The following is a 26,117-nucleotide window of genomic DNA, read 5'->3' on the forward strand; positions in this document are numbered from 1 at the left end:
GCTAAAGTCGCAGGAAAAGAAAGACAAATTCTAAGTTACCCGGAAGGATCGGCGGGTGGGGTCTCTAGGTGGGCTGAGGAAACTAACGAAGGCAGCTACCTACAGTCTGAAAAGCGCTCTGTGTCTTTTGAGGCTGTAGAGGGAGGAGATAAGCCGGAGGATCAGGGTGGAAAGAGGAAGAAGCCCAAAATTTGCAGGAAAAAAGAGGCAAGGCCCAGTTGTGTCTTTGGAGTGGATATCCACATAGACATGGCGTTGGAAGCATCGGAAACCCTTCTTGTCGGGAGAGTTGGAGGAAGGAAGTTAACAGTGGCCTTCATTAAGAAATGGGCTCTGGCTGAATGGAAAGAAGCTCCTGGACAACCAGAAGAGGTCAAGATTCTTGATAGAGGGTGGTTCTGTCTCCGGTTTGGGCATAAGGAGCATGCCGAATGGGTGTTGTCAAAGTATTGGAGCCTTGGGAAGAGGCCTGTGTTATTCAGGAAATGGACGCCTCTCTTTGATGCCCAGAAAGAAAAATCAGAGGAGTTTCCAGTTTGGGTCAAACTAATGGGACTTCCTATTCACCTCTGGACCGATTCGGTTTTCTCCTCCATAGGAAATACTCTGGGTAAGTTCCTCGAGGCTGACAAATCCTATCTACATTCTCACGACTGGAGTGCAGCCCGCCTTATGGTAATTTTAAATCCAAAAGAAGGTTTGGCGGGAGATATCCTACTAAATTATCGAGGCCAAGAGTTCATCCAGACCCTGGACTACGAAAACCTCCCGTTCAGGTGTCACCGGTGCAAAGTATATGGACATCTGGCTCGGGATTGCCCTCAGGGTCATCGTAGACGTCGAAGGCAGAGGAAAAATGGTTTTAAGTCAGAGGAAAAGGATCAAATGAAGAACATTGCTCAGAAGGAAGTGGTCCAGTCCAAGGAGGCTGAAGCTCTGGCTAATATCCAGGGGATAGGATTGGAACATATGGAGGGCACTGGAATATCTCAGTCTGAGGAGGAAATGAGTGCTATTGTTTCAAATCAGCCCTCTGCAGCTGGTGTCCTAGCAGCTACTGCAATGGAAGATCTATATCAGGCCTGTCCTTCCCCCCTATATTCTCATCACCTATTTTATCAAGTGATTTGCATGTGGTGTGTAGTGGTGAGTTAGATCGTTCATGTAAACTCTCATCTGTTATAACAGACTTGAAGAAGGGAGAAAACACAACTGATAGTGTTTTATTGACGGTGACATCTCCCCTTCATCTGGCTCCGTTGCATTTTGGAGATGGAGGACGTGAACCTCATTACAATTTAAGGCCTTTAGCTACCAGAAAAGGAAAAGAGCTAGTTGCAGGCGGTTTGGCAACAGATGAGGTGTCCATAGGTCCAAAGAAGTTAAGAGGGAGGAAGTCAGACTTATCAAAAGCTAAGCTGAAGGCTATCATAGATATTGCTGGAGGAAAGCAGTTGTCCCTGCCAGGGGTGCTTAGAGCAAAGCAATCACCCCCCGAAGGTTTTAAATGATTATTTTATCTTTCAATTGCAAGGGTCTTGCTAGTACCCCCAAAAAACTAGCTCTGAAGGATCTGGTTAAGGAGAATAAACCTGACATCCTCCTCCTTCAGGAAACGCTTGGGAAAGGAGAAGACATTATAGGCTGTCTGCATAAACTTTTGCCGGGATGGAGTTTTCATGCCGTGGATGCTACTGGACATTCAGGAGGTGCGGCTCTGGGCTTTAATATGAAGGCAGCGCGTGAAATTTCATCCTGGGGAGCAGAAAACGTTTTGGCGGTGGAACTCTATTCCAACGAGCTCTGTATTCCTTTTCTTTTTCTGAATATCTATGGCCCTAATTTGGAGCGGGAGAAGTTCTGGAACTCTTTCTTCGCGAAGTCCTTTTTGGCGCACCCAAATCTCATTATTGGCGGAGACTTCAATTTCTCGTTGGGCCTGGCTGAATCCTGGGGTGTCAATGCTAGAGCGGACCCCCTCTCTGCTTTCATTCATCAGAAATTGGCCTTATCGCCTCTTATTGACGTTAACCCATCAAAGATGCGCCCCTCTTGGAGCAACCGAAGGATTGGCGATGATTGGATTGGGAAGAAATTAGATCGCTTTTTAATAAGCGATTTGCTGTCGGAGAAACTTCAGGCGTTTAGGCATTGGGTTGGAGATGGTGGCCTCTCTGATCATTTCCCGGTTCTTCTGGAGGTGAAAGGTAATTTAACTAAGCCAGGTATCCCCTTCAAGTTTAACTCCTCTTGGCTTTTGGATGCATCTTACATAAGTCTTTTTCATAAAACCTGGAGGAAAGCTGTGGTAAGTGAGAATGAGAACCGCAATCAACTGTTTATGGAAAATTTATTAAGGATGAAGGCTGCTTCAAAAAGCTGGGCACATCAAAAGAAGCTAAAGGAGGAAGAAACAATGCAAGTAGTGAACGCAGAACTTGCCCTTCTTGAGGATCCAGACAGTCAGGGCTATGACACAGGTGCATCGCGCTCGAGGATACATGAGTTGGAAATGGAAAGAAGGAGAATTCTGCAGCTGAGGGAGCAAAGCTGGCGTCTTAAAAGCAGAGCGGTCTGGTTACAGGCAGGGGATGAAAATTCTAAGTTTTTTCAGAATTATGCAAAAGGGAGAAAAAATACAAACACTATATGGGAAATGAAGAAAGCAAACGGTGACATAGCGCTCTCATTTGAAGATTTGGCCACTGAAGGGGTAAACTATTTCAAACACCTCTTTAAAGCCCCAGGTGAAGTCACAATTGCAGAAGTTATAAGGGTTGCCCAGGTTTTTCCTCGGTTCATAGAGGAGGAAGATAATGAACTTCTTATGGCTCCTATTACAAAAGAGGAAGTTGAAAGCATCCTCAAATCGATGCAAAAAGACAAAAGTCCTGGGTCGGATGGCTGGACTGTAGAATTTTTCCTGCATTTCTTTGAATTCATTGGCGATGAGTTAGTGGAGGTGGTGGAAGAATCTAGACTCTCAGGTTCTATCTATCAACCCTTTAATGCTACATTTCTAACTCTCATTCCAAAATCTGATATCCCAGGTTCTTTTGCCGATTTCAGGCCCATCTCGTTGTGTACCTGTGTGTATAAAATAATTGCTAAAATCATTGCTGTCAGGATAAAACCCTTCCTTTCTAAAAATGTTTCCCTGGAGCAGTTTGGTTTTCTAGATGGCAGGCAAATTCATGAAGCTGTGGGAGTTGCTCAAGAAATGCTCCACAGTCTCAAAGTTGGAAAGAAAAAAGGAGTCGTTGTAAAAATAGACTTATCTAAGGCTTATGATTGAATCAGCTGGATGTTCCTGAGACTCTTGCTAACTCATCTGGGCTTTAGTTTTGAACTTGTAAGATGGATTATGAGTTGTGTCTCGTCTTCTTCCATAGTTGTTCTGATCAATGGAGCAGCCTCCAGTTTCTTCCGTCCTGAACGTGGCCTACGCCAAGGCTGCCCACTATCTCCCCTCTTGTTTTTGATGGCAGCAGACGGTATCAGTCGTTTGATCCATGAAGCAAAAAGTCAAGGTTTATTGAAAGGAATAGAAGTTGCTCCAAATCTCTGGGTCACTCACCTTCTGTTTGTGGACGATATTATACTCTTCAGCAATGGCAGCCTTGATGATTGCAGGATGCTTAAGAGGATCTTGGACCTCTTTTTGAAAGCGACTGGCCTCTGCATCAATGAGAGAAAATCTACTATTACCTGTGCAGGTCTGGCTAGAGAGGAGGTGCGTCGGGTGTCTTTGGTTCTGAACTTTGAAGTTAAATCGCTTGAGGATTCCTTCAAATATCTGGGGTTCTATCTGAAGCCAGATAATTACAGGATAAAAGACTGGCAGTGGATCCTTGTAAAATTGGAATCGAATCTGAAGCATTGGAGCCACAAGTGGCTCTCCCGGGCAGGTAGGCTTGTTTTAATAAAATCTGTTTTAATGGCTATCCCAGTTTATTGGGCGAGCTTGACTTGGGTGCCCAAAGGTATTATAAACTCAATTGAGAAACTTTGCAGCAACTTTCTGTGGGCAGGGTCTAAGTCTGAGAGAGTTACCCCGTGGATCGCATGGGACAAAATTACCCATCCTAAAGAGTGGGGGGGCTGGGGTATAAAAAACCTTGCTAGCTTCTCCCAATCCCTTGCAGCAAAGTTGGCTTGGAGGATCATTTCAGTGGAGAATTTATGGACTACAGTGACTAAAAAGAAATATATAGATCCATTATCAACACTCGATTGGATCCGACTGCCGCAAAAGTCGTCCAAAAATTCCTCGGTGGTCTGGAAAGCAGTGATTGCTTCGGTTAACATCATTGAGAAGGGGTTGGCTTGGTATGTAGGAGATGGAACTCAGATCCGCTTGGGGCGCGATCCTTGGATTGGCTGTTCTGAGGATTTTCATCTATCTCAAGATTTGGTGGCATTCTTAAGAGACAGAGGATTATTCACTTTAAACCAGATTGCTGATCCCAGGGCCTCTTCTATTTGGAATCAAGGGTGGCTTAAAGGACGAGACTTAGATTTGATTGAAGACAGGTTGGAGGAATGGGACAGGTACATAAGGAATCTCGTCAACTCTTCGGTGCGGCTTTCAGACTCTCCGGATGAGTTAAAATGGGTTTTTGCTCAGAATGGCCTTTATTCCCCAAAGGAAGGTTACAAATGGATGATGTCTCAAAAGGGGTGGGAAATTTCGGGCTGGTGGGCTAAACCCTTATGGAAGTTAAAAGGACCTTCTAAAACAAAACTCTTCTTCTAGTGTGTCCTTTTCCAGAAAGTTCCTTCGTGGGATTTCCTTCAAAGAAGAGGCAGAATTGGTCCTGGTAGATGTCCTCTGTGTAAAGACAGTGCCGAAACTGTCCAGCATATATTTCTCTTTTGCCCCATCAACTCTAGTCTTTGGGTAGCAACGCTTGGCTTAATAAACGTGCCTCATAGATGGGCAGGGCAGGGACTCTTAGAGGTCTGGCAGAGCTGGTGGTTTTCTTCATTAAACGAAAGGGAACGATCCATCCCTTTAATCATTACTTGGGGGACATGGCTGGCCAGGAACCAAGCCATCTTCAAGGACTCTGCTTTCCCTATAGGAAGGCTTGCAGCTGAGGGAGCGGCCATCTATGAAATCATCCCTATTCCTCAAGCTCGTAATTCCTCCAGAGCTGTTTGTCAAAAAGTCATAAGACAATCTATGCCGTGGGCTTATTTTGATGGGGCGTCGGATAACAATGGTCGATGTGGGGCTGGCTTGGTCATACATTTTTCAGAAGTAAAGATTCTTAAAGCCTCAGCAGGTCTGGGTCAGGGTTCAAATAATTTTGCCGAATTAAAATCCCTTCATCTCCTCCTCAGCTGGCTTATCCTCCGAGATGTGCGAGAAGTTCAGATTTTTGGGGATTCCATGAATGTGGTTCAATGGGACTCATCGCTGTCATAATCTCTCTCTGCTTCCTCTGTTTAAAGAAGTCTCTCGGCTCAGGAATCGTTTTATGGAGATTTCTCTAAGTCATATTTACCGGGAAAGGAATTCTGAAGCGAATCGTCTTTCTAAAGAAGGAGTAGCTCGTGAGATGGGGTTGTGGACTATTTTGGAGGTTGATAACGGGTCTGTTCGGCCTGTTGATCAACCCATTTTTGCTTAATCCTCCTTCACGCTTCCTCTGTTCCTGTATATATCTGTGTATGTTGTCTTTTTTCTTTTTTTTCCATGTCTCCACTCTCTCATATTTCTCCTCTGCTGTCTTTCTTGGGCTGTTTTCCCAATATGTGGATGCCCGGGCAGAGTTTTAGTTTTTTCATAGCGGCTTCCTTTGTGGATTTTTGTTATGGATCCGCGCAGTCCTATGCCTCTTTGCTGCTGTCATTTCGGTGCTATACCCTTGCGGTGGCTCTCGTTTCAGTTGCGTGGGCGATAGGACGTTACTCAACTGTTTTGAGTGACTAGGGAGGTTTTCCACTCCTGTAATGGGTCTCTGTCAGAGATCGTTTTGTTTTGCTGAGTCGTGCCTATGATGGCGGTTCTGGCTCGGTGTCTTCCTTACATACCCCATTATGTAACCCTTTTTATTAATAAAAGGTTGGAATTTTTTCTGTGGAAAAAAAAACAAACTAATTATGTAGGTCAATCATCAATAGGAATATTTTTATAGCATCATTTATGTTGGCTTGTTTCATCTAGCCTACACAAGTATGCTGGGTAGCTCATGTAGAAGTTTCCAAACCTAGAAAACTATGTGGCGCATTAAAACCATTGGTCAGCGCAATTACCATTGAAATTTACCATCGGATTGTCCATAGTAATTCAATCATTCAACTTGATTCAGTCACAAAGTGATGCGTAAAATCTAAGAATTTGGAATCAAAGGATGTGAACCATCAGAGAAATCAAGGGCATGTTCATGAATTAAATTCAGTGATTCGATATGTGTTTGTTTTGATTCAAAGGTGGTGTGATGGAGTGCATAGTAAAGTCTGTGATGTGATCAATGTTGTTTTATTTGGTCACTTGTTCTGGCATAGGTCACTATCTAATATGATGTGCAAGAGACATGATCTTGTACAGTGTTATTTTGGTCGAGATCGGGCATAGAATGCAAGGCTTACATCAATTAATTATCTAGAGAAATTATCTAGTGCAATGGTATAGTGATGACATTATTAATGACCTGGTGCTTTAATTCCTATGATTTTGTGAGAAATTAGGTGTGATGTATAATCACATCCTCTTTCTTGGTTCACTTCAGTCAAGTGTCAAATCGTTCTGGTGTACAAAGGTAGAACTTTTGTTTAAATGGTATTATGTATGGATGCATAAATAAGGGTTTTTTTGACCTAATGCGTAATCCATAACCACTTTAAGTTTGTAAATAAGAGATTGTACCTAGTGCAATGAATGATTCTGTTATAGGTGGTGATCTAACGTGATGAGTATGGTCTGTAAGTTTATTTTATCCCATGCAATCACTAACTTTTGTTTCCATATTGAAACATGGTGAGTATGGTTATATCTTATCCCCTTATCTGATTTGTAGATCGATGCTTGAGTCATGCAATCTGATGTTCTCAACTATTTTGGAGCAAAAACATACCTCAAACTAGTTGTCTCTATCTCTGGGTACCTGAGATGTATGTTCTAGTGTGATTGCATCAGATGTGCCAAAGTATAATACATATGGTTATCGATATGAAATGTTGATGGTATATGGTCTTTTGGTATTACTCTATCTACAATGCAATGCATGAAATCAAGGTGGATGCATGATGATTTTTGGTACAAGAAATATTTGTTTGTATGGTCATATAGTAATGAATTATATTCCTTTTTTTAGTAAGATGGTGATGACATGATAGTGTTTTATATTGTCTCCTTTGATGTGTTAACTGTGTGATGTGTGATATGAGTTGGTCTGGTAGGATCATGATTACATGTTTATATTTTTATCCCTGGCCCTCTACAAAGAATGTGTGAAATAAGGCATGTAAAATTATTGGATGATTGAACCACTATATAGATATATGCTCTAGGGCTATATGATGTACAAAATAAGATCAATATTGTTATAAGATATTATCAACATTACAAAGGAATTTCTAGTTTTCCCTGGTAAACAACACAAATGGAATGGACCAGATGTGAAAGATAAATGTGAATTTCATTTATTCACAAAGATTTACATATTTATACATTTCCTTTTGACCCTTTGTCTTCATATACCAAGTGGTCTCTTGGACTCTGGTGACTATTCACATTCCACACTAACCCTTAGCAGACTAGGTGTCCAACATTCCCCCCCTTAATCTGAAGGGGTATATATGAGTCCAAGAAGAGAGCTATAATATAAAAATACAACAATGCATGATAGAAATAGGTTGAATTTTATCTCTCAAATCAAGGTATAAGGTGGGAGAACTTGAGGTCTCAACTGGTGGTGGTTTAAAGATGACCACCAACACTCGAACACTTTGTGTAGTTCCTGGAACTCTTCCAAATATGGCTAGAAGATGAAATCTTCTGCTAGAGGAATTGCTTCCAATTTTTGTGAAAAGGGAGACCTTTGGGTCTCAACCTAGAACGCTTAGTGTGATGCATGGAACTCTTCCAAATATAGCAAGAATATGAAGTCTTCTGCTAGAGGAAAATGCTTTGAAGAGGGAGACCTTCAACCTCAAAAAAGGGAGGTCTTCAACTTGCGGTGGTTTAAGGAAGGCCACCAGCCAAAGGCATGCTTAGGGGTTTCTGTGTCTGTGGCTACAACTTTGAATTTGGGTATGGTTGTCTCTGGTTGTAGGCTCAAGAAGCAGATTCAGGTTGTGACTCAAGCTTGCTTGATGAATCTTTGAAAATTGTAGATGACCATCAATTCTCCCCTATCAAACATAAGGCGATAAGATGAAGATATGTTAACTGCAATACTTTTCAATACTTGAGAACAAATTCTGTGGTATGAGCGAAATATCTTCATGGTTATTGAAGATTGTTTCCAATAAGTGATCCATCCAAGCTGAATCTTTGTTATTGCAAGAGGCTTGTTTTTAAAGCATTTGTTTGAAGAATTAGTGTGCTTAACACAATACACACACTTATGAAGATTAAAATAGTGATCTTCCACATGACCAACTCTACCACAACGTTGGCATATGACAACTTTTGACTGTGAATGTGAAGGAGCAGGGTCTGGACCAGGTGAATACGAACCGTCCTGAAGAAATTCAACACTCTGAAATTGGATTGGCTTTGAATAATTTTAAATATGAAAGGACACATACTTGTCATATCCAAGATATTTTGTTTTTGTTGTTGACAAACTCTTCCCGAGGTCTGTTGATGGGCTTGGGAAGTGGAGGATGAGTTTATGCATCTATATGCAAATCTGCTCTTTCAATGACTTGATTAGTTTTTGGCAACTGATGGGATTCTATCTCAATTTCAAAGAGAGGATTGTCATAAACAAAAACAAGTTTAGAATGATGTTTATTTTGTTGTAACTCATCTCGTTGTAATTGTGACTCAAGCTGCACAAATTCAATGTTTTCTTGTGTATATTGTAGACAGGTCTGAATTTCAGAGAGAGAGTCTTTGTTGATTTGGATTGTGTTTTCAATAGCAGAGTGTATCAGAGTATTAAGGAACTCTAACACTTCACCAATTAGAGCCATAACAAGTGCAGCAATATTACAATCAACAATCAACATGCAAAATTCTTAAGGGAACTAATACAAATGTCTTCTCTCCTTTCAACGCACAAATAAGTACTACAATAATAATCTCTATGTGCACCAAACAACCAGTGTGCTATGGCTCTTTAAGGTATACAATACTAATGACTTCTCCCCTCCACAAAAAACTACTTTTATATAAAGTGCAAAAAATACACCAATAACAACTCTATTTTATTCATAAAGATAGCACTATAAACAACACTACTCCAACCATACAGCTCAAAATTCACCCATATAATTTAATTCATCTTCAACCATATATCATGAACCATGTATGTACATGACCCGCAATATACAACACTCATTTTTAAATCAATGATATCAACATTCAACATATAAAGAGCCTTCTAATTCAATATATAAAGAGCCAATGAACCTTATGGAGAATACCATGCATGAACTTCAACATAGTTCACATTACATGATTTCGTAGATATAAGAACAATATCATCAATGCCATATAAGTTGTATATGTACCTCAATCAATGTTCATGAACATTTGATCAATGCACACAAGAAATAATGGTCAAGGTATTAAAAAAAAAACTCAATGCACAAAGTAGTTAAATAGCACCCATAACGACGGCGAGTTTGGCCACAGATCCCTTGATAGAATCATTGATGCAATGAGAACTTCAACAAATTCAAATTAGTGACTTAAACTATTGGTTAAAATGAAGGTTGTAAAATAAACATCAAAAAAAACTCTAGCGATAAATATTTTTCTTGGTCCTGAGTGTCAACTGCACACCTTTCAAGTCAAGGTGCAAAGGTGAGTTATGGGTTTAGCACAACCTCGAATCCCTGAGATTGTTATATTTGAATTTTACATTGAGTTCCAAAACCAAAATGGTAGAGTGGGAAATAACTCGATATTCAAGATCTCAAAATACGACACATCTGGATTTCTTAGGGTCTCTTGACTCTCACCACCAATGTATTTACCATGGATATCAAAGACATCATACCCATCGATGCACGTGCTCTTATCATACCTTGTTGATACATGCGCCTCATCTACTACAATCTATATTTGTTAAATCCACAAGGGTCAACTCTTGGACATACTCATAGAATAGATATATCTAATCCAAGAAACCTCCCAATCGCTTGACCATGCTGGCATCGAACTGGAATAACTGATTTTTTTCTTCTAGCTTCTCACTGTTATGACCACCGTTTTTCACTTGAGAATACACTTCCAAACAAATTATTTTCTAGCCTTCCAAAGGTGAATTTGGCAGTGGCATCTAATCTTTTTAGTATCCCTGAGGCTGGTGAGCTATTTGGTAGAGGCATTTAAGAATAGGTTGGAGATGCCAGTCAGGAAATTTAATTCATTTAGATGTGTAGGTTTGTTTTATGCCCTTGCGGTCATTCCCATGTCTCTGATTTTTTCTCCTTTGTGCTGGTAGCAACAAAAAATATTTCCTGAATCTGTTGGTAGCAGATTAGTCTTGTGCCGATAGCAGAGGGTAGAGTGTCAATTGGTAGTCGAATATTTTAGGTCTAAGAAGACAAGGGAACAATGAAATGGATTAATGGTCAAGTCTGACAAGTAACCATAGAATGGAAGGTAAATGGAGTGACAGTCTGAAAGTATCAGACAGACTGCAACTAAGAGTAATCCATTTTCAGGATGGCAGGACCAGTAGTATTATAACTTCTCAGGAAAATCCTCAAATTCTTAAGTTGTTAGTGAAAAAATATAGGGTGACACTTATCCACATAGTAATGCCTTGATTTTGGAGTAGCAACCAGGTTTACTAAAGCCACAAAAATAAGTGGCTCAAACTTGAGTAGGGCCATAATTAGCTAGCTATGATACCATGTTAAACAACACAAATGGAATGGACCAGATGTGAAAGATAAACGTGAATCGAATTTATTCACAAAGATTTAAACATTAATACATTTCCTTTTGACCCTTGGTTTTCATATACTAGGTGGTCTCTTAGACTCCGATGATTGTTAAAATTCCACACCAACCTTAATGGATTAGGTGTCCAACATTCCCTAGCCCCTGTTATTGTATAATTCCTAATCCGTGTTGAACCTATAAGGCTATAAAGTACTTGTTGAAGTTTCTTTTTGAACAAATCATATGACAATGTTGAGTTCTCTAGCTGTTATGTTGGGCCTTTAAAGTTTACAGTGCTTTGAAGTGATGCTTGTGTTGAGGAGTATTGTTGAGATTGTGTGTTGATGTTGTTAATAAAATGTCTCGAGTTGTGTAATTATGTAATAGTCAATTAGAGTTGATTGATAGTAATTATGAACTTGTATGTTGCTTGAAGTTGTTGACATCAAAAACTACAATTTTTGTAGTTTGATTATGTTAGTCAATGTACTTAAAATCATGACGTGGTCACAAGGCATTCCGTAGGTATTTGAATATTGATAAGTTTGTTGATGACGGGATAAATTGTTGATGTTGATGATAAAGTTCTTATGACTAGAATTGCAAGAATGTTTTACTAATCAAAGAATAAATTATATGTTAAAGGGTTTATATTGATTTTGAAACTTTGCTAAAGGGAGTGGATCCAGTTTGAAAATGGATGAAAGGGAGGTCCACATTATTTTGGGGGTCAATGCCAACAAATTGATCTCATGGAGTAGATGCTTCCTACTAGTAGGTGTCAGCTAAATAGTACAAGAGAGTGGGTGCTTCCCAATAGTGGATGTCAATGAAATAGTGAAAGGAAGTTGGTGCTTCCTACTGATGGGTGTCAACAAAACATTGCAAGTGAGTGTGTGCTTCTTACTAGTCAATTCCAATGAACTTATGTAAAGAAAATATTTAAGAAGAGAAGAAGAAGAAGGGTGGTTTTCTCCCTTTATGGGTTTCCACCTTAAAAATATTTATGTGTGATGTGTTGTTAACAATGTAAACTATCAAACGGGAATTATAAACTCCAAATGAGAACTCTAGCCAAAAAACCCCCAAAAATCATGAAAACAGTGCAAAAACGAAAAGTGTGTATTATGGAATGATGTTTCTTTAAGGGTAAATTTTCAACATTTTTTAAAAATATCAGTAAAAACCAAATTTTTTGTGCAAAGAAGATTAAACAAAAACACATTGAAAATGAAAAGTGTTTATGCTAGAATAACTTTTTGTTTTGGTACAATTTCAACATCTTTTAGCAATGGTGTTAAAGATAAAATAATGGGACCCGAAAATACCTTAAAATTCTAATAATTTTTGGGCATGATGTTAAAGATAAAATGTCACGTCTCTGAAAAGCCTTAAATTTCCAACAATTTTGATCCATGTCATTAAAGATAAAATATCATGACTCTAAAAAACTCTAAAATTCTAACTGTTTTCAACCATAACATTAAAAATAAAATATCATAACTCAGAAAACCTTTAAAATTTTCGCAATTTTTCAACCATGGAATTAAAAAACCTTAAATTTTCAACATATTTCAACCATGACATTATGGATAAATTATATGACTAAAAAAAACTTTAAAAATGAACACCTAAATGAAAGAGTCATTGTTCCAAGAGTAATTTTTATGTTAAAGGCTAAAAGTATAGCTCTTTTCAAATCTAAGCCTAAGGCAACTTATCCCATTGCAACAAAAACATAAAAATCAACCATCAAAATGAAGTATACCCTTTTAATGAGGCATTAAAACTACTACATTTGTTTTAACTATGGTATATCAAATGATAACAAAATAATATCATGGAAATATCACTGTATAATTTAAAAATTCAACATTAATTTCTAATATATTTTTTTACTTTGAATCAAAATATCAATACTTGTAGATTGAATGAAACATAAATTATTTCTCTAAGTTATTGTTGCATTGTGAATATTTTAAATAAATGAATTCATCATAATTAAAACATATAATCCAACAAACATAGAAATGACTCATAACTTCATATAATATCATATGGAAGTTAATATATTTACTTCAAGTTGCCATGCAAACATCATTTACATAAAGTGTTTTAGACAATTATTCAAAACCACTCATATGTTTTGGCACACCATCAAAACCTACAACAAATTCAGATGAATGAATGGATGTAGATGAAGATTACCCATATTCTTCTCTATCATCAACTAGTTCCCCACTTGATTCAACATGCATGCCCACCATTTCATGTTTCAAAATTCTTATAGATCTACAACTGGGTTCAACAGACTCACATCCTATCATTGTTTCTTCGAGTAGCAACCTCTTCAGAATCTCTATGGTCCTAAAGCAAAGAGTTCCTCTCTTTTTTAAATTGAAGTCATAAACAAGTATGTCAAAATCCTCTAATTTTAAGAGGTATGTGCGACGACGATTTATAGTTGTAACCATTCTTTTTCTCTTTCTGCCAATTTCATTAGGGGAATTTTGAGGTCTAAAGTAGGCCTCCTAAGGAAATTATACAATAATAGTGGAAATAATAAAAAAAGATTAGATTACATCATCAAATTGTAGAGGGAAAAAGGAAAAAACTATTTTTTCAAAACATATTTTCAACTTATCTCCCTATGGGTTTACTCAAATTTCAAGCAAAAACACTCGTTGGATGCAGAATTTGATTCCCCATCCAATGAGTACACATGTTGCATACATTCGATGAACCCCGCTACATGAAAAATGAGAAATACATGAAAAACGTGATTGCAATCACGTTTTTTCATGTATTTCTCATTTTTCGTGTAGCAGGGTCCATCAGAAGTATGCAACATGCGTACTCCTTGGATGAGGAATCAAAATTTTCATCCGATGAGTACTCCCACTCGAAATTTGAGTAAAAACTTAGGGAGATAAGTTGAAAAAACAGTTTTATTATTTTTTTATTTTTTTAACTTTTTACTTTTTTACTCCAAAAATGGTGAATCATCCCCCATGGTTGACATCATCATATTGAATCTTATTGGTTCTTATAAAGTTTATTTTGGTTGTACATTTTTCTTAGGAGGCCCATTTTAGACCTCAAAAATCCTCTAATGGTTTATCAACTACCATATTTGGCTTGTACACACCATTGAATGGGTGTGTATTTGTGGAATACTAATGTACTTCAACACCTGCAACATATTCATTTTATTTAATGACCTTTATAACCTTGGTAACCTAGAATGGATAGCCATGTGGATATCCATCTGCTAACATTTTGATCATGCAACCCTCCTTAAAATCCTATACAAAACCCCTGAAAAGTTCTTCCATGGCTTCACATTGTGCATGAGATCTTCTAGAATCAATATACATTTCTCTTTCCTCTACTTGTGAAGAATTAATAATAACTTGAGATTGTTGTTATTCAACAATGTTTCTTTCCTCATATTCATTTGACACATTTTGTGGCCAAATAAATGGAGTCTTCAAAAGTATATCTTCATTTCTTGATCTTGAAATGATATCACTTTGATTATTGAAAAAAAATCTCACCAAACAGAATTTGCAACATCAAAGTACTCATATGTATATCTAATATATTTTTTAATTTCTTCCAAGAATTTAGAATAATTTATATCTCTCTTTTGCCTTTGTTCATTATGGATTTCAGCAACTAATTGTAATAACAATATATTTGATGAAAATATTGGATGATCTGGAATGAACTTTAAAAATGGCATGCCTGTTGGCGGCCCCCATTATGCAGTAGTTGAATACGTCTTTCCCCATATAAGTGTTTTCCCATCAATTTTTTTTTATACGAAGTTGATGTTGGAAGCTAATTTCATTAAGTTGTTCAATGCATTTATCCTCACCAGATGATCCCAGAATAAACCTTAGCATGTCAATAGTTTCTTCCAACACATGAAAAATAGGCTCTAGAATGTATGGTTTATTAATACATTCAATTAATGATGGCAGGCTCCCAACATCCTTCCTCCTCAATGTTACTGAAAAGCGACTAAACATCTTATCAATATGGTCATGAGGGTGCCCAACAAGAAGGAAACCAACCTTTACCTTCTGAACATTTCTCAATTCAACAAGCATGTTTAGATATCTGAAAACAATTTGATTTTTGTTTTCACGACAAGTGTTGTCCAATTGCAGATACAAAATGTCAGGAAGATTACCAAACCAATAATAAAGCACATAATGAATTATGGTTATGGTCACATTTGCATCATTATGAATATTTGGATTTGTGAAGTAAACCCTTGGCAAAATTTTCCCATTAAAGACCATACAACCTACCAAGTGAAATTGAATAAAATTTTCCTCTTGTAATTTTTTTGGTGTGGGGAAAAAATGTGGTAAAAGTGTTTTCTTTTGGTCCATACAATCAATTATCAAACCCAAATATTTATTTGGATTATTATAACACTTCTTTCGATGCTTGTATAACTTTTTCCTTTCACTTGTTTTTTTTTTGTGATGCTCTTGAACTGCTTTGACAATGGAATTTGCACATAACATAAAACAAACCTATTAATAAATACATTTTCATAGATAATAACTATACAAATTTTAAAAATAATTTTATGAATGCGTACCCCTTTCTGCCCCTTGACATTTATCTCTTTTTTATTTCAGAGAAGCACATGCATTACAAACCCCAATCCTTGTTTTCTTAGTGTTATAAGGAATCTACACTTGCGACAGAAATGTCTTCCATAGGCTTGGTGGACTGACCTAGAACAACAGAAAGAAAAGGGTAAAATGTCTTCCTTAAAGTAATTGAATTATGGGATGAGGCCTACTTGGAAGCTATTGCAAGCTTCACTCACTCCTCAGCTTGTAGGCTCCAATCCTAGCTCTGAACGCTATAATTAGAACTTGCACAATCAAACAAGACAAGCCAGATATCTACAACATATATGTAGCATAATCCAATCACTTCATTCCATAGATCAACATGGTATTGAAATACATGAAATCATAATATCATATATATGAAAACAGCCTACTCTTTGTATTAATAGAAATGGAGAGAGTTACAACAAAAAATAGGATTTGATCTTGTATGCCTCTATGTCACCCTAATGCATGGCATAATGACTCCCAAAGAAATAGCATGAGGGTAGAATCAATATCTAAAAGCCAACCCCTTGCCCATGGATGGTTGTAAATATATAGATGAGGGAGGTAGTTCATGAATTCTTATCCATTTACCAATCTAGGCTTGAAATCCACTTGAGATGGGAGGATAAGCTCAAGGGATAAGAGGTGAAAACTCCAAGGTAGGATCAAATAGGATTCGAGACTCTTATCCAAGGTAAATGGTTAAAACAACCTCAGGAAGCTTCTGGAAGAGGAAGCTTCGAGATCCTTTTTTCACAAATTTCTAGAATCAATGCACCCCCAAGACTGAGCAACCTGCTGGTGATCAACACAGGTGCAGAGAGGGTAAACCTGGTAGTCAAAGTTGGTCCCTAAAGGGCCAGGGTGAACTAGGTCTTAAAATCTTGGAAACTCAGTAGTCAAGAGAAGAAACTTAGGGATTCAACAAAGTCATGCTTAAGGGTTTGTGTAGGGATGATGACAATATGTTGAAGGATGTGAATTGATCCCGTTTGAAGGCATATTGGCCAAATGCGACAAAATGGACTATAACACTTAGGAATACGAAAAATGTTGAATTATTTCCTCCACATCTTCAAAAAATATTGATATGTAATAAATTTACCATCTTCTTCAACAACTTCTGCATATTCTTTGTATAAGTTGTAGATTTCTCATCTTGAGAAATTATCTAGAATATGTATTGTGTCTTTATTTGGCATACACTCTCCATGATTTGAAAAGAAGTCTTGCATCCATGACATTGCAGTATTTGTTAATGTCCCAAACTCTCATCTATGTCGTACTTTCGAAAAAAATGTGGGATCTTATCTATTTTTTCTTGGATTTTTGACAGATGAAAAATACCAATTGAATGAAACATATTGAAATCAATTCTACATACCAATAATGTCCCAATATGATAATCATAACCTGCCTATGTAGATTGCATGCACCCCACTAACCACTTCCTTTTCTCCAATGCAAACTTGAAATCCATATGCTTCAAGCAATCCTTATGACACATTCTCTTGAAATCAGATCACTAGTAGAACTTTGTCTCGTGAGATATTCTGCCCTACCCCTTGTATAACTAGACTATCTTGGATTGATATGAAAAGATCTACTCTTGCTCCTAGATACAATATTTGTTGGCAACATCTCCATCATTTCATTATCTCTCTATAAGAATTTTCATCATCATTAGGAGGAATATTATCCTCATTGTGATCATTCTGAACATAGTTAGGAAATTCATCACCATTATTGCTTGGAAAATATTCATTACCATCCTCACCTACAGGAAAATCTTCACTACCATCATATGTGCTTTGGAAATACTTACTCGGAGGATATTCTTCACCATCTTCACCCATGCTTTTGAAATCCTCGCTAGGAGGAATCTCATCATAATTGTTTTTGCCTTTCAAATCTTTGCTTGGAGGAAATTCTTCACCATCCTCATCTTTACTTTTGAAATCCTTGCTTGGAGGAAATTCATCATCACCATGAGCACCTTTGAAATCTTGACTCGAAAAAAATGCATTATTCACATTTGTGCCTTTAAAATTATCATTTGGAAGAAATTCTTCATCCTCCCCTTCGTTGGTGTTGCTTTCATAATCCTTAGGATTAGGATTAAGTGGAAAATGTGACTCTCTATTTACTGGAAATTCTCCATCCTCCCCTTCATCTGTGGTGCTCTCCTAATCCTTAGGATTAGGACTAAGTGGAAAATTTGACTCTCTACTTACTGGAAATTCTTCAACATGCCCTTCATCAGTGTTGCTCTCATAGTCCTCAGGATTAGGACTAAGTGGAAAGTTTGACTCTCTATTTACTGTAAATTCACCATTCTGCCCTTTGTTAGTGTTGCTCTCATAGTCCTCAGGATTAACACTAAGTGGAAAATTTGACTTTCTATTTATTGGAAATTTTTCTTTCTACCCTTCTTTAGTGTTGCTCTCATAGTCCTCAGGATTAAGACTAAGTGGAAAATTTGACTCTCTATTTACTAGAAATTCTTTTTCTTGCCCTTTCTCAGTGTTTCTCTCATAGTCCTCAAGATTAGGACTAAGTGGAAAATTTGACTCTCTATTTACTGGAAATTCTTCCCGCCCTTCATCAACGATGCTCTCATAGTCCTTAGGATTAGGACTAAGTGGAAACTTTGACTCTCTATTTACTGGAAAATAATCATCTCTCCCTTCATTAGTGTTTCTCTCATAGTCCTTAGGATTAGGAGTAAGTGGAAAAATTAACTCTCTATTCATAGTGAAAGAATTCTTGTTATATTCATCAATATGAATAGAGTTGTTACGTGACGAAGATGTTGATGCTATAGAAAGAAAAAATTCACTATCAGAATAGCCTATGACTTTTAAACATAATATATTGAATGATATAAATGCACTCTCTCTGAATGACAATGTATAACTTAGAGAATGAAAATTTCCCTCCAAAAATTTCATTTCAAATATTTCCCTCCACATTTTCATTCTAAAAATTATCTAAAAACATTCTACTAAAACTTTGTCTTAACAATTTTGACCCTACTTTTTTCAAATTTTCCTTTAATACATTCCTTTGAAATTAAAATGAATCTTTTACTTAAATTATTTAACATTAACTAGATTATTAAGTTAATTTTTATAATTTATATTTTATTTTTTATCCCACATTTAACAAAAGTTAGTGTAAACCTATAATATTTATTATATATTAATTTTTCTTAATTTTAATTTTAATCCCACATTCAAGAAGCGATAAAGTAATCCCATAATCTTCACTATATAATAACTTTCATTGTTACTATTATTTACATCACATCAAGTCTTTTGGAGGTTTCATAAAAAATCTTGGAGCGATTTTGCGCAGGAGCTATATTATCATCGAAAAGACATTCAAAGGGATATTTTGAATTTCAAGGGTTAGTTTCCCTTCTATTTTGACCATTTAAAGAGGAATTTGGGGAAAATAGCTTCTTTTATGCTTAAAACTTATTTTCCTTAACTTTTTTTATTTGTCTTGGGGGGCAGCTCATTTCATTAATTCAAAATTTAGGAAATTCTTGAAACTAGACAAACCCGAGTTCAAATCCCCCTGAGGTAGAAATTTTGAATAATTTAACACATATTCACAGAGATTATCCTGATCATACAATTATAAGCGGAACATGTATAATACATAATCTCCTCTACCTTGATCATCAATTTACAGAAGCAGAAACATTCACAGGCACACATAGAAGCATCAATCAAACTCATTAACACAGTATTTTCCCGGGGAAAGCATCTCGCTAAAAACCCCACACTATCTGTATATTATATTGATTGAATCATGTAACATTACAAAGTACAATGCTTATCACAAGCAATCCAGTACCAGCTCCACCTGTTACACACAATATAGCTCAGATCTGATCTCCAAATCTATTCCACTGCTTGCCTGCCTCCATAGCTCAATACCTGCTCAAGAATTGATGAGAATGGTTTACCAAACTCGTATTTCACCTGCAAAGAATCACTCACACTGTGTTGGACGTGAGCACAGGCTACAATTCTTGGTATTGGCCAATTCATTGGCATACTCAATCCCTCTGATTGTGCAAATCATCATGCACAACTATAGTCACAACTAATAGCAATCTGATCCTCTAACACCTGTCCCTGCTGAACTGAACATGCACTGACATGCAACTGAGTTAACTGATGTATTCTATAGTTGCATTATGAGCTAATAACTTGTGAATTAATTAATAACTAATTCACCCAACTCATCTCTAGTCTATTGATCAGTTAGACTAAATACAACTAGTTTAACAAAGTTAAACTGAACACAACTCCATCAAATGCACCTCCAGTCCACTAAACTCAACTCACTTGAGTCCTAACTGAAGTCCTGCATGCAAATATTAGTCATCCCATAGGTAACCACGTATTTCCTTCTGGGATCTGCATGTACCACATCCGTAGCTCATCCTGAAGTGCTCCAAGAGAATAAGATCAAGTTTATAGTCCAAATATTATTATGAGACAATAATATTTGACTTTTCTATTTTTGACAACCAGTCTAAAAATAGACTTTGATCACTCATACTGTGATCACTCATACTGTGATCACCCATACTGTGATCACCCATACTGTGATCACTCCTGCTGTGGTCACTCCTGCTGTGATCATCCCTGCTGTGGTCACTCCCGCTATGATCATCCCTGCTGGGATCCAAAAATAGAACTTGCGCCATAATTTGCCTTCGGGCCCACTTAGTGAAGGTGACTCTTTTCACTAAGCTCCATCATCTTGTTGCGTTCTCAACAAGCATTTCTTGTTGCACACTTTTCAACACTCCCTCTCAACAAGAAAGGCTTCCTCTCAAACCCGATCCTGTAAGTCTGGAATGTTCTCCATGCAACACATCTGGCTGGTCCACTTGTTCTGTCATCAAAGTCTCTGACTACTATTGCCTCTGTCGACTGAAAACTCTGCATCTCTGTGCTCTTCAGTATCTGACTTCTCTAGCCTCTGTCACTTTGATCTCTGACTGCATTCGTGTTGCTGCTGGTTCTATCTCCCAGCATTGCATCCGCACTGCACCTCCCAACTGACCTCCTTGTTGGGCTAGAAACACCCTCTGATGCTTTAAGCTCTACCTGCTGCTGACAAGTGCTCCCTCTCTGACATCTGTGCTACTGCAACATCTCCATGCATCTCGCACCATTGCACACCTCTCTATGCCACCTAGCACTGTGCAAAACACTTGTGCCTCTTGCATTGCTGCAGCCTGCTAGCTATGCGCTGTCCTGGGATTCCCTGCACTATCACTCTCTCTGTCGCTCCATCTGCATTTGTCTCTACCCAATCAGTCAGTTCCTGCTACTACACATCGGGGCTCCCGTAGCAAGGTCTCATCCAAGAGGTTGGGTACCTCAAGGATCCTGCCCCTCCTCCTTGGGACGATCAATCCACATCACCCCACCTCCTGCCTGGAGGTATGGCTGCATGCAATCCCTCAACCCACCTGGCTCGAAGTTTCCCCCTACTGGAGGTCTCTGGATGAGTAGATGTCTCTACTCGATGTCCTCTCAGCTTCCCCTGTTGTGGCTCCTCCACAACCTCCTGTAGCTGCTGCACCAATCGTGGCTCCTCCACAATCGTCTGAGACTTCTTCTGGCTCTGCATGTTGAGAGGTAATGTATGCTCCCTCTCAACCACCAAGTCTCCATCATGACAATGAAAGCATCGCACTTTCGATTTGCAACCTTATTCCCATCAATGGAAGAACAAGATTCGGAAAGAGAAACCTTCTCCTTCCCCTTCTTCGCCTTACTCGCTAAGGCACAGTTCTCCTCATCCTGCATGGATGAAGAACCGTCTCTGGTGCTCCATCTAATTTCCTCCTGCACAAGATCCGACCAAAGTCTCTCCCATCCTGGCAGTTTCTCCCTTCCATTCACCGAGTCCTGGTAGCTATGCCAACTCTTAGGAAGGTCAAGGAGTGTTAGACTCACCATCCTCATCCGACAGTCACCCCCACACTTCCCAGCTCATCCCGGCATTGGGTGAACTTCGTGAGATACTGGGGCATACTGTCTCCATTCTCACACTTAATGTTTCTGAGTTTTATCTCTTGCTTTGGAATTAAATTCGAATTCCACCAGCTCAAAAACTCAACCACTTCTGATCTAGAATTCGTGAGAACAAAGTATTTCTTGTACAGAGATCGTCTGAATGGGCATTCACCGGATATCTCACCTTCCAAAAGAAGGATGAATCCAGAGGCTACCTGGCCCGATTACAGACTCTGCCTGAAGAAATAAAATGTAAACACTTTCTGAATAATAGATCTGATGATCAATCCTCGCTTGATATCCTGTAAAAATATCTTCTACAAATCAAGCAGCTCCGATACCATGTAGAAATTTTTTCTACAAATAATCTAGCGCTGATACCATGTAGAAATTTTGAATAATTTAACACATATTCACAGAGATTATCCTGATCATACAATTATAAGCGGAACATGTATAATACATAATCTCCTCTACGTTAATCATCAATTTACAGAAGCAGAAACATTCACAGGCACACATAGAAGCATCAATCAAACTCATTAACACAGTATTTTCCCGGGGAAAGCATCTCGCTAAAAACCCCACACTATATGTATATTATATTGATTGAATCATGTAACATTACAAAGTACAATGCTTATCACAAGCAATCCAGTACCAGCTCCACCTGTTACACACAATACAGCTCAGATCTGATCTCCAAATCTATTCCACTGCTTGCCTGCCTCCACAGCTCAATACCTGCTCAAGAATTGATGAGAATGGTTTACCAAACTCGTATTTCACCTGCAAAGAATCACTCACACTGTGTTGGACGTGAGCACAGGCTACAATTCTTGGTATTGGCCAATTCATTGGCATACTCAATCCCTCTGATTGTGCAAATCATCATGCACAACTATAGTCACAACTGATAGCAATCTGATCCTCTAACACCTGTCCCTGCTGAACTGAACATGCACTGACATGCAACTGAGTTAACTGATGTATTCTATAGTTGCATTATGAGTTAATAACTTGTGAATTAATTAATAAGTAATTCACCCAACTCATCTCTAGTCTATTGATCAGTTAGACTAAATACAACTAGTTTAACAGAGTTAAACTGAACACAACTCCATCAATTGCACCTCCAGTCCACTAAACTCAACTCACTTGAGTTCTAACTGAAGTCCTGCATGCAAATATTAGTCATCCCATAGGTAACCACGTATTTCCTTCTGGGATCTGCATGTACCACATCCGTAGCTCATCCTGAAGTGCTCCAAGAGAATAAGATCAAGTTTATAGTCCAAATATTATTATGAGACAATAATATTTGACTTTTCTATTTTTGACAGCCAGTCTAAAAATAGACTTTGATCACTCATACTGTGATCACCCCTGCTGTGGTCACTCCTGCTGTGATCATCCCTGCTGTGGTCACTCCTGCTGTGATCATCCCTACTGTGGTCACTCCTGATGTGATCATCCCTGCTGGGATCCAAAAACAGAACTTGCGCCATAATTTGCCTGTGGGCCCACTTAGTGAAGGTGACTCTTTTCACTAAGCTCCATCATCTTGTTGCATTCTCAACAAGCATTTCTTGTTGCACACTTTTCAACACCTGAGGTCACTGGTTTACGACAAGGAGGATAGGTTGTAAACCCCTAGAGGTTTACTAGTAGTTACGTGTCAGATGGGCTTATAGGTTCTATGGCGCAGCGGCCCCTTGGTAGGTTGGGGGTGATTCTGGGAATCAACCCCCCGCTTGCCAGTCAGCAGTAGTGGCGCGAGAACCCCACAGGTGGGCATGCCCGCTGCGTTGTGGCCCCGTGGTAGGTGCAGGGTCGATTACCACAATCGACCCCTCACCTTCCAAGCGGCCATAGTACCACGAGCACGCCCGGACCTTGGGCCTGGGCATGGGCGAGCTATGTAGGCAGCAATCTTGGGCATGGGTGAGTTACACATAATCAGTATTGGGTGCCCAAGGAAAACTGCGTGCAGCTCGCCCATGCCCAAGCTCGTTGTGCACTAGCTTGGGTGGACTTCGGCACCCAGGCAGCTCGCTTATGCCCAAGCCCGTTGTCCACTAGCCTAGGTGGACTTAGGCACCTAGGGCGACCTGCGTGCATCTCGCCCATGCCCAAGCCCGTTGCCCATGAGCCTAGGCATGGCAGAGTTGCATCCAACTTTTATTGGGTGTGCATAGCGGGCCTAGGCATGGACAAGATGCACGCAGCTCGCCTTGGGCGCCCAAGTCTAATTCCAAGAATTAGACTTCCGCACCCAAGGAAAGTTGCATGTATCTCTCCCACACCCATGGTTGTTGCCCATGGGCCTGGGCATATGGGGGGTTGATTCTAGGAATCATCCCCTTGCCTGCCAGGGGGCCGCAGTGCCGCGGGGACCCCAAACTTGACTAGCTCGCCCAGGTCCAATGGGTTGTTGGCCTTGGCGGGGGTGAGTTGTGTGCCCTGGGCGGGGGCTAATCTTTTTGTTATAATTTTTTTTTGTAAATTTTCATTTTAAAAGTTTAAAGTTAAATTTTAATATTTTTTTATTTTTTTGAAGGGAAAGCCACGGACGCACCCACTAGTCGCAATTTTTTTTTACCTTTTTATTGTAATGAATATATTTAATTTTTAAATTTATTTTTTTTTGTTTATTTACTTAAGATATGATTTTTTTAATTAACTTATATATATATATTGATTGCAGGAAAATGGCATCAAAGTTCTTTGTGTATATTTTTGGAACAAGGGCAGCAATTACATCATCTAAAGTTGCAGTTGGATCCTCAAAGAATATTGTCGAATAAAACTTAAATGAGCCTCATGGTAAAAGTCAAGCTATTGCCCCCTTAGATGAATTGAAGATTATTTCAAAGTGGAAGACAACACGAGAAATAAATAAAACAATTTTTCTATGGCATGTTAAAGATAAAGAAAACGACGAAAGTTTGCACATTTATCTATATGTTGGTATTATTTACAATGGTGGAATTTATGAGGTGTTGGGAAGAGTAAGAAACATATGTTTGGTGTCAAATACGGAAGTCATTTATGTACTTAAAAAACTACCCAAGAGATATGAGAAGGTTAGATATCGTTTTGCATTGAGGAAGTATGACATAGATGAATATTCTGCAAAGATGTGTGAATAAATCGATAAACCACATTGCATGAAACACTGTAAGTTTTCTTATTTTTATTAATGTGTTTTGCATTATTGTAAGTATCATTATATTTTTTATAACTTATTTATTATTGACATATTATATTTTGTTTAACAGGATTTTGTTGAGGGTATTTCAATCATGTTGGGCGGAATTTATTATATAGAGCACGATATTATGAATGTGGTCAGTTGTTTCCACACAAAGATAGAAGAAGATAGGAGAAAGAAGAAAAAAACAACACTTCATGAAGCTACAAGAGTACATATAGGGGATTAACAAAGAATCCCTATAGTGGATCAATCTGGTAAAGCTAGACATGTTACTTTTAAAGATGTGGAAATTGAAGTTAAAGAAAATGTTGTCATCGCTGAGAATGAGATTAAAACTACCGTTGAAAAAGAGAAAAGCCATAAAAGGCCAAAAACCAAATTGCCCAGGAATGTCTCTCTTCCAGTTGATGATGAGGAGATTGTTTATCTAGAATAAAATATGATAACCCATAGGAGGAAGAAACCAAAAGTTGATCATTCAAAAAAAATCAAGGGCAGTAGTGAAGATCATAGCGAAAGCTCAAAGGGAAGCAGGGAAATCATAACACCAGGTGTTATTTTAGAGGATGACGTTATTAAAACAAAACAAAATTTCATTCGAAATCAATTGATAAAGACAAACTTAATTGAGGGTGGTCGTGCATTCCAACTTAATGTCATCGAATTCTATAAGCCAAGTGAAGGACAATCAAAATATCAAATTATAAAGCCACACCACCTACATGTTCATAACTTAAAAACATTGATCCGATACAATCCATATGCACATGTGGTTGATTATGTGCTTCTTGTTGATCCAATTCAAGTTGCTAACAAAGAGGCATGTTATAAGTCAAGATGTTTTGAATACAAATATTATGTAATTAGGGGGAACCATTCTATAAAGGCTAGAAGACAATTGTTGGAGCAATATACCAATAACTCACGTTTTGAAACAATTAAATGTATCATTTATGTTGGTTTAACAGATACAGAAGCAAAGTTATTGCCATGGGATCATAATACATATAATGAGTATAGGATGTCTATGACTTTCATCCAAAGAGTCAGATTTATTCAAAGTGAATTTGAAGAAAAAATTGGTGCGGATAAGACAAAGGTTAGTCTAAGCTTTCATAGATAATGTTGTA

At 38.2% G+C, this 26,117-nt stretch overlaps 1 protein-coding gene across 1 annotated transcript; it reads left to right on the plus strand.

Moving 5' to 3' along the window:
- Window positions 1–3,364: 3,364 nt before the first annotated feature.
- On the plus strand, window positions 3,365–5,431 carry LOC149239192 (uncharacterized). The gene is made up of 2 exons (XM_089369785.1): window positions 3,365–4,698; window positions 5,047–5,431. The coding sequence occupies exons 1-2, from the start codon at window positions 3,365–3,367 to the stop codon at window positions 5,429–5,431; spliced, it is 1,719 nt and encodes a 572-aa protein (XP_089225911.1).
- The last annotated feature ends 20,686 nt before the right edge of the window (window positions 5,432–26,117 follow it).

This window comes from Pinus tabuliformis, chromosome 8 (assembly GCF_031772625.1).
Source record: "Pinus tabuliformis cultivar Carrire ecotype Pingquan chromosome 8, CPIR1, whole genome shotgun sequence".
Lineage (NCBI taxonomy): Eukaryota > Viridiplantae > Streptophyta > Pinopsida > Pinales > Pinaceae > Pinus > Pinus tabuliformis.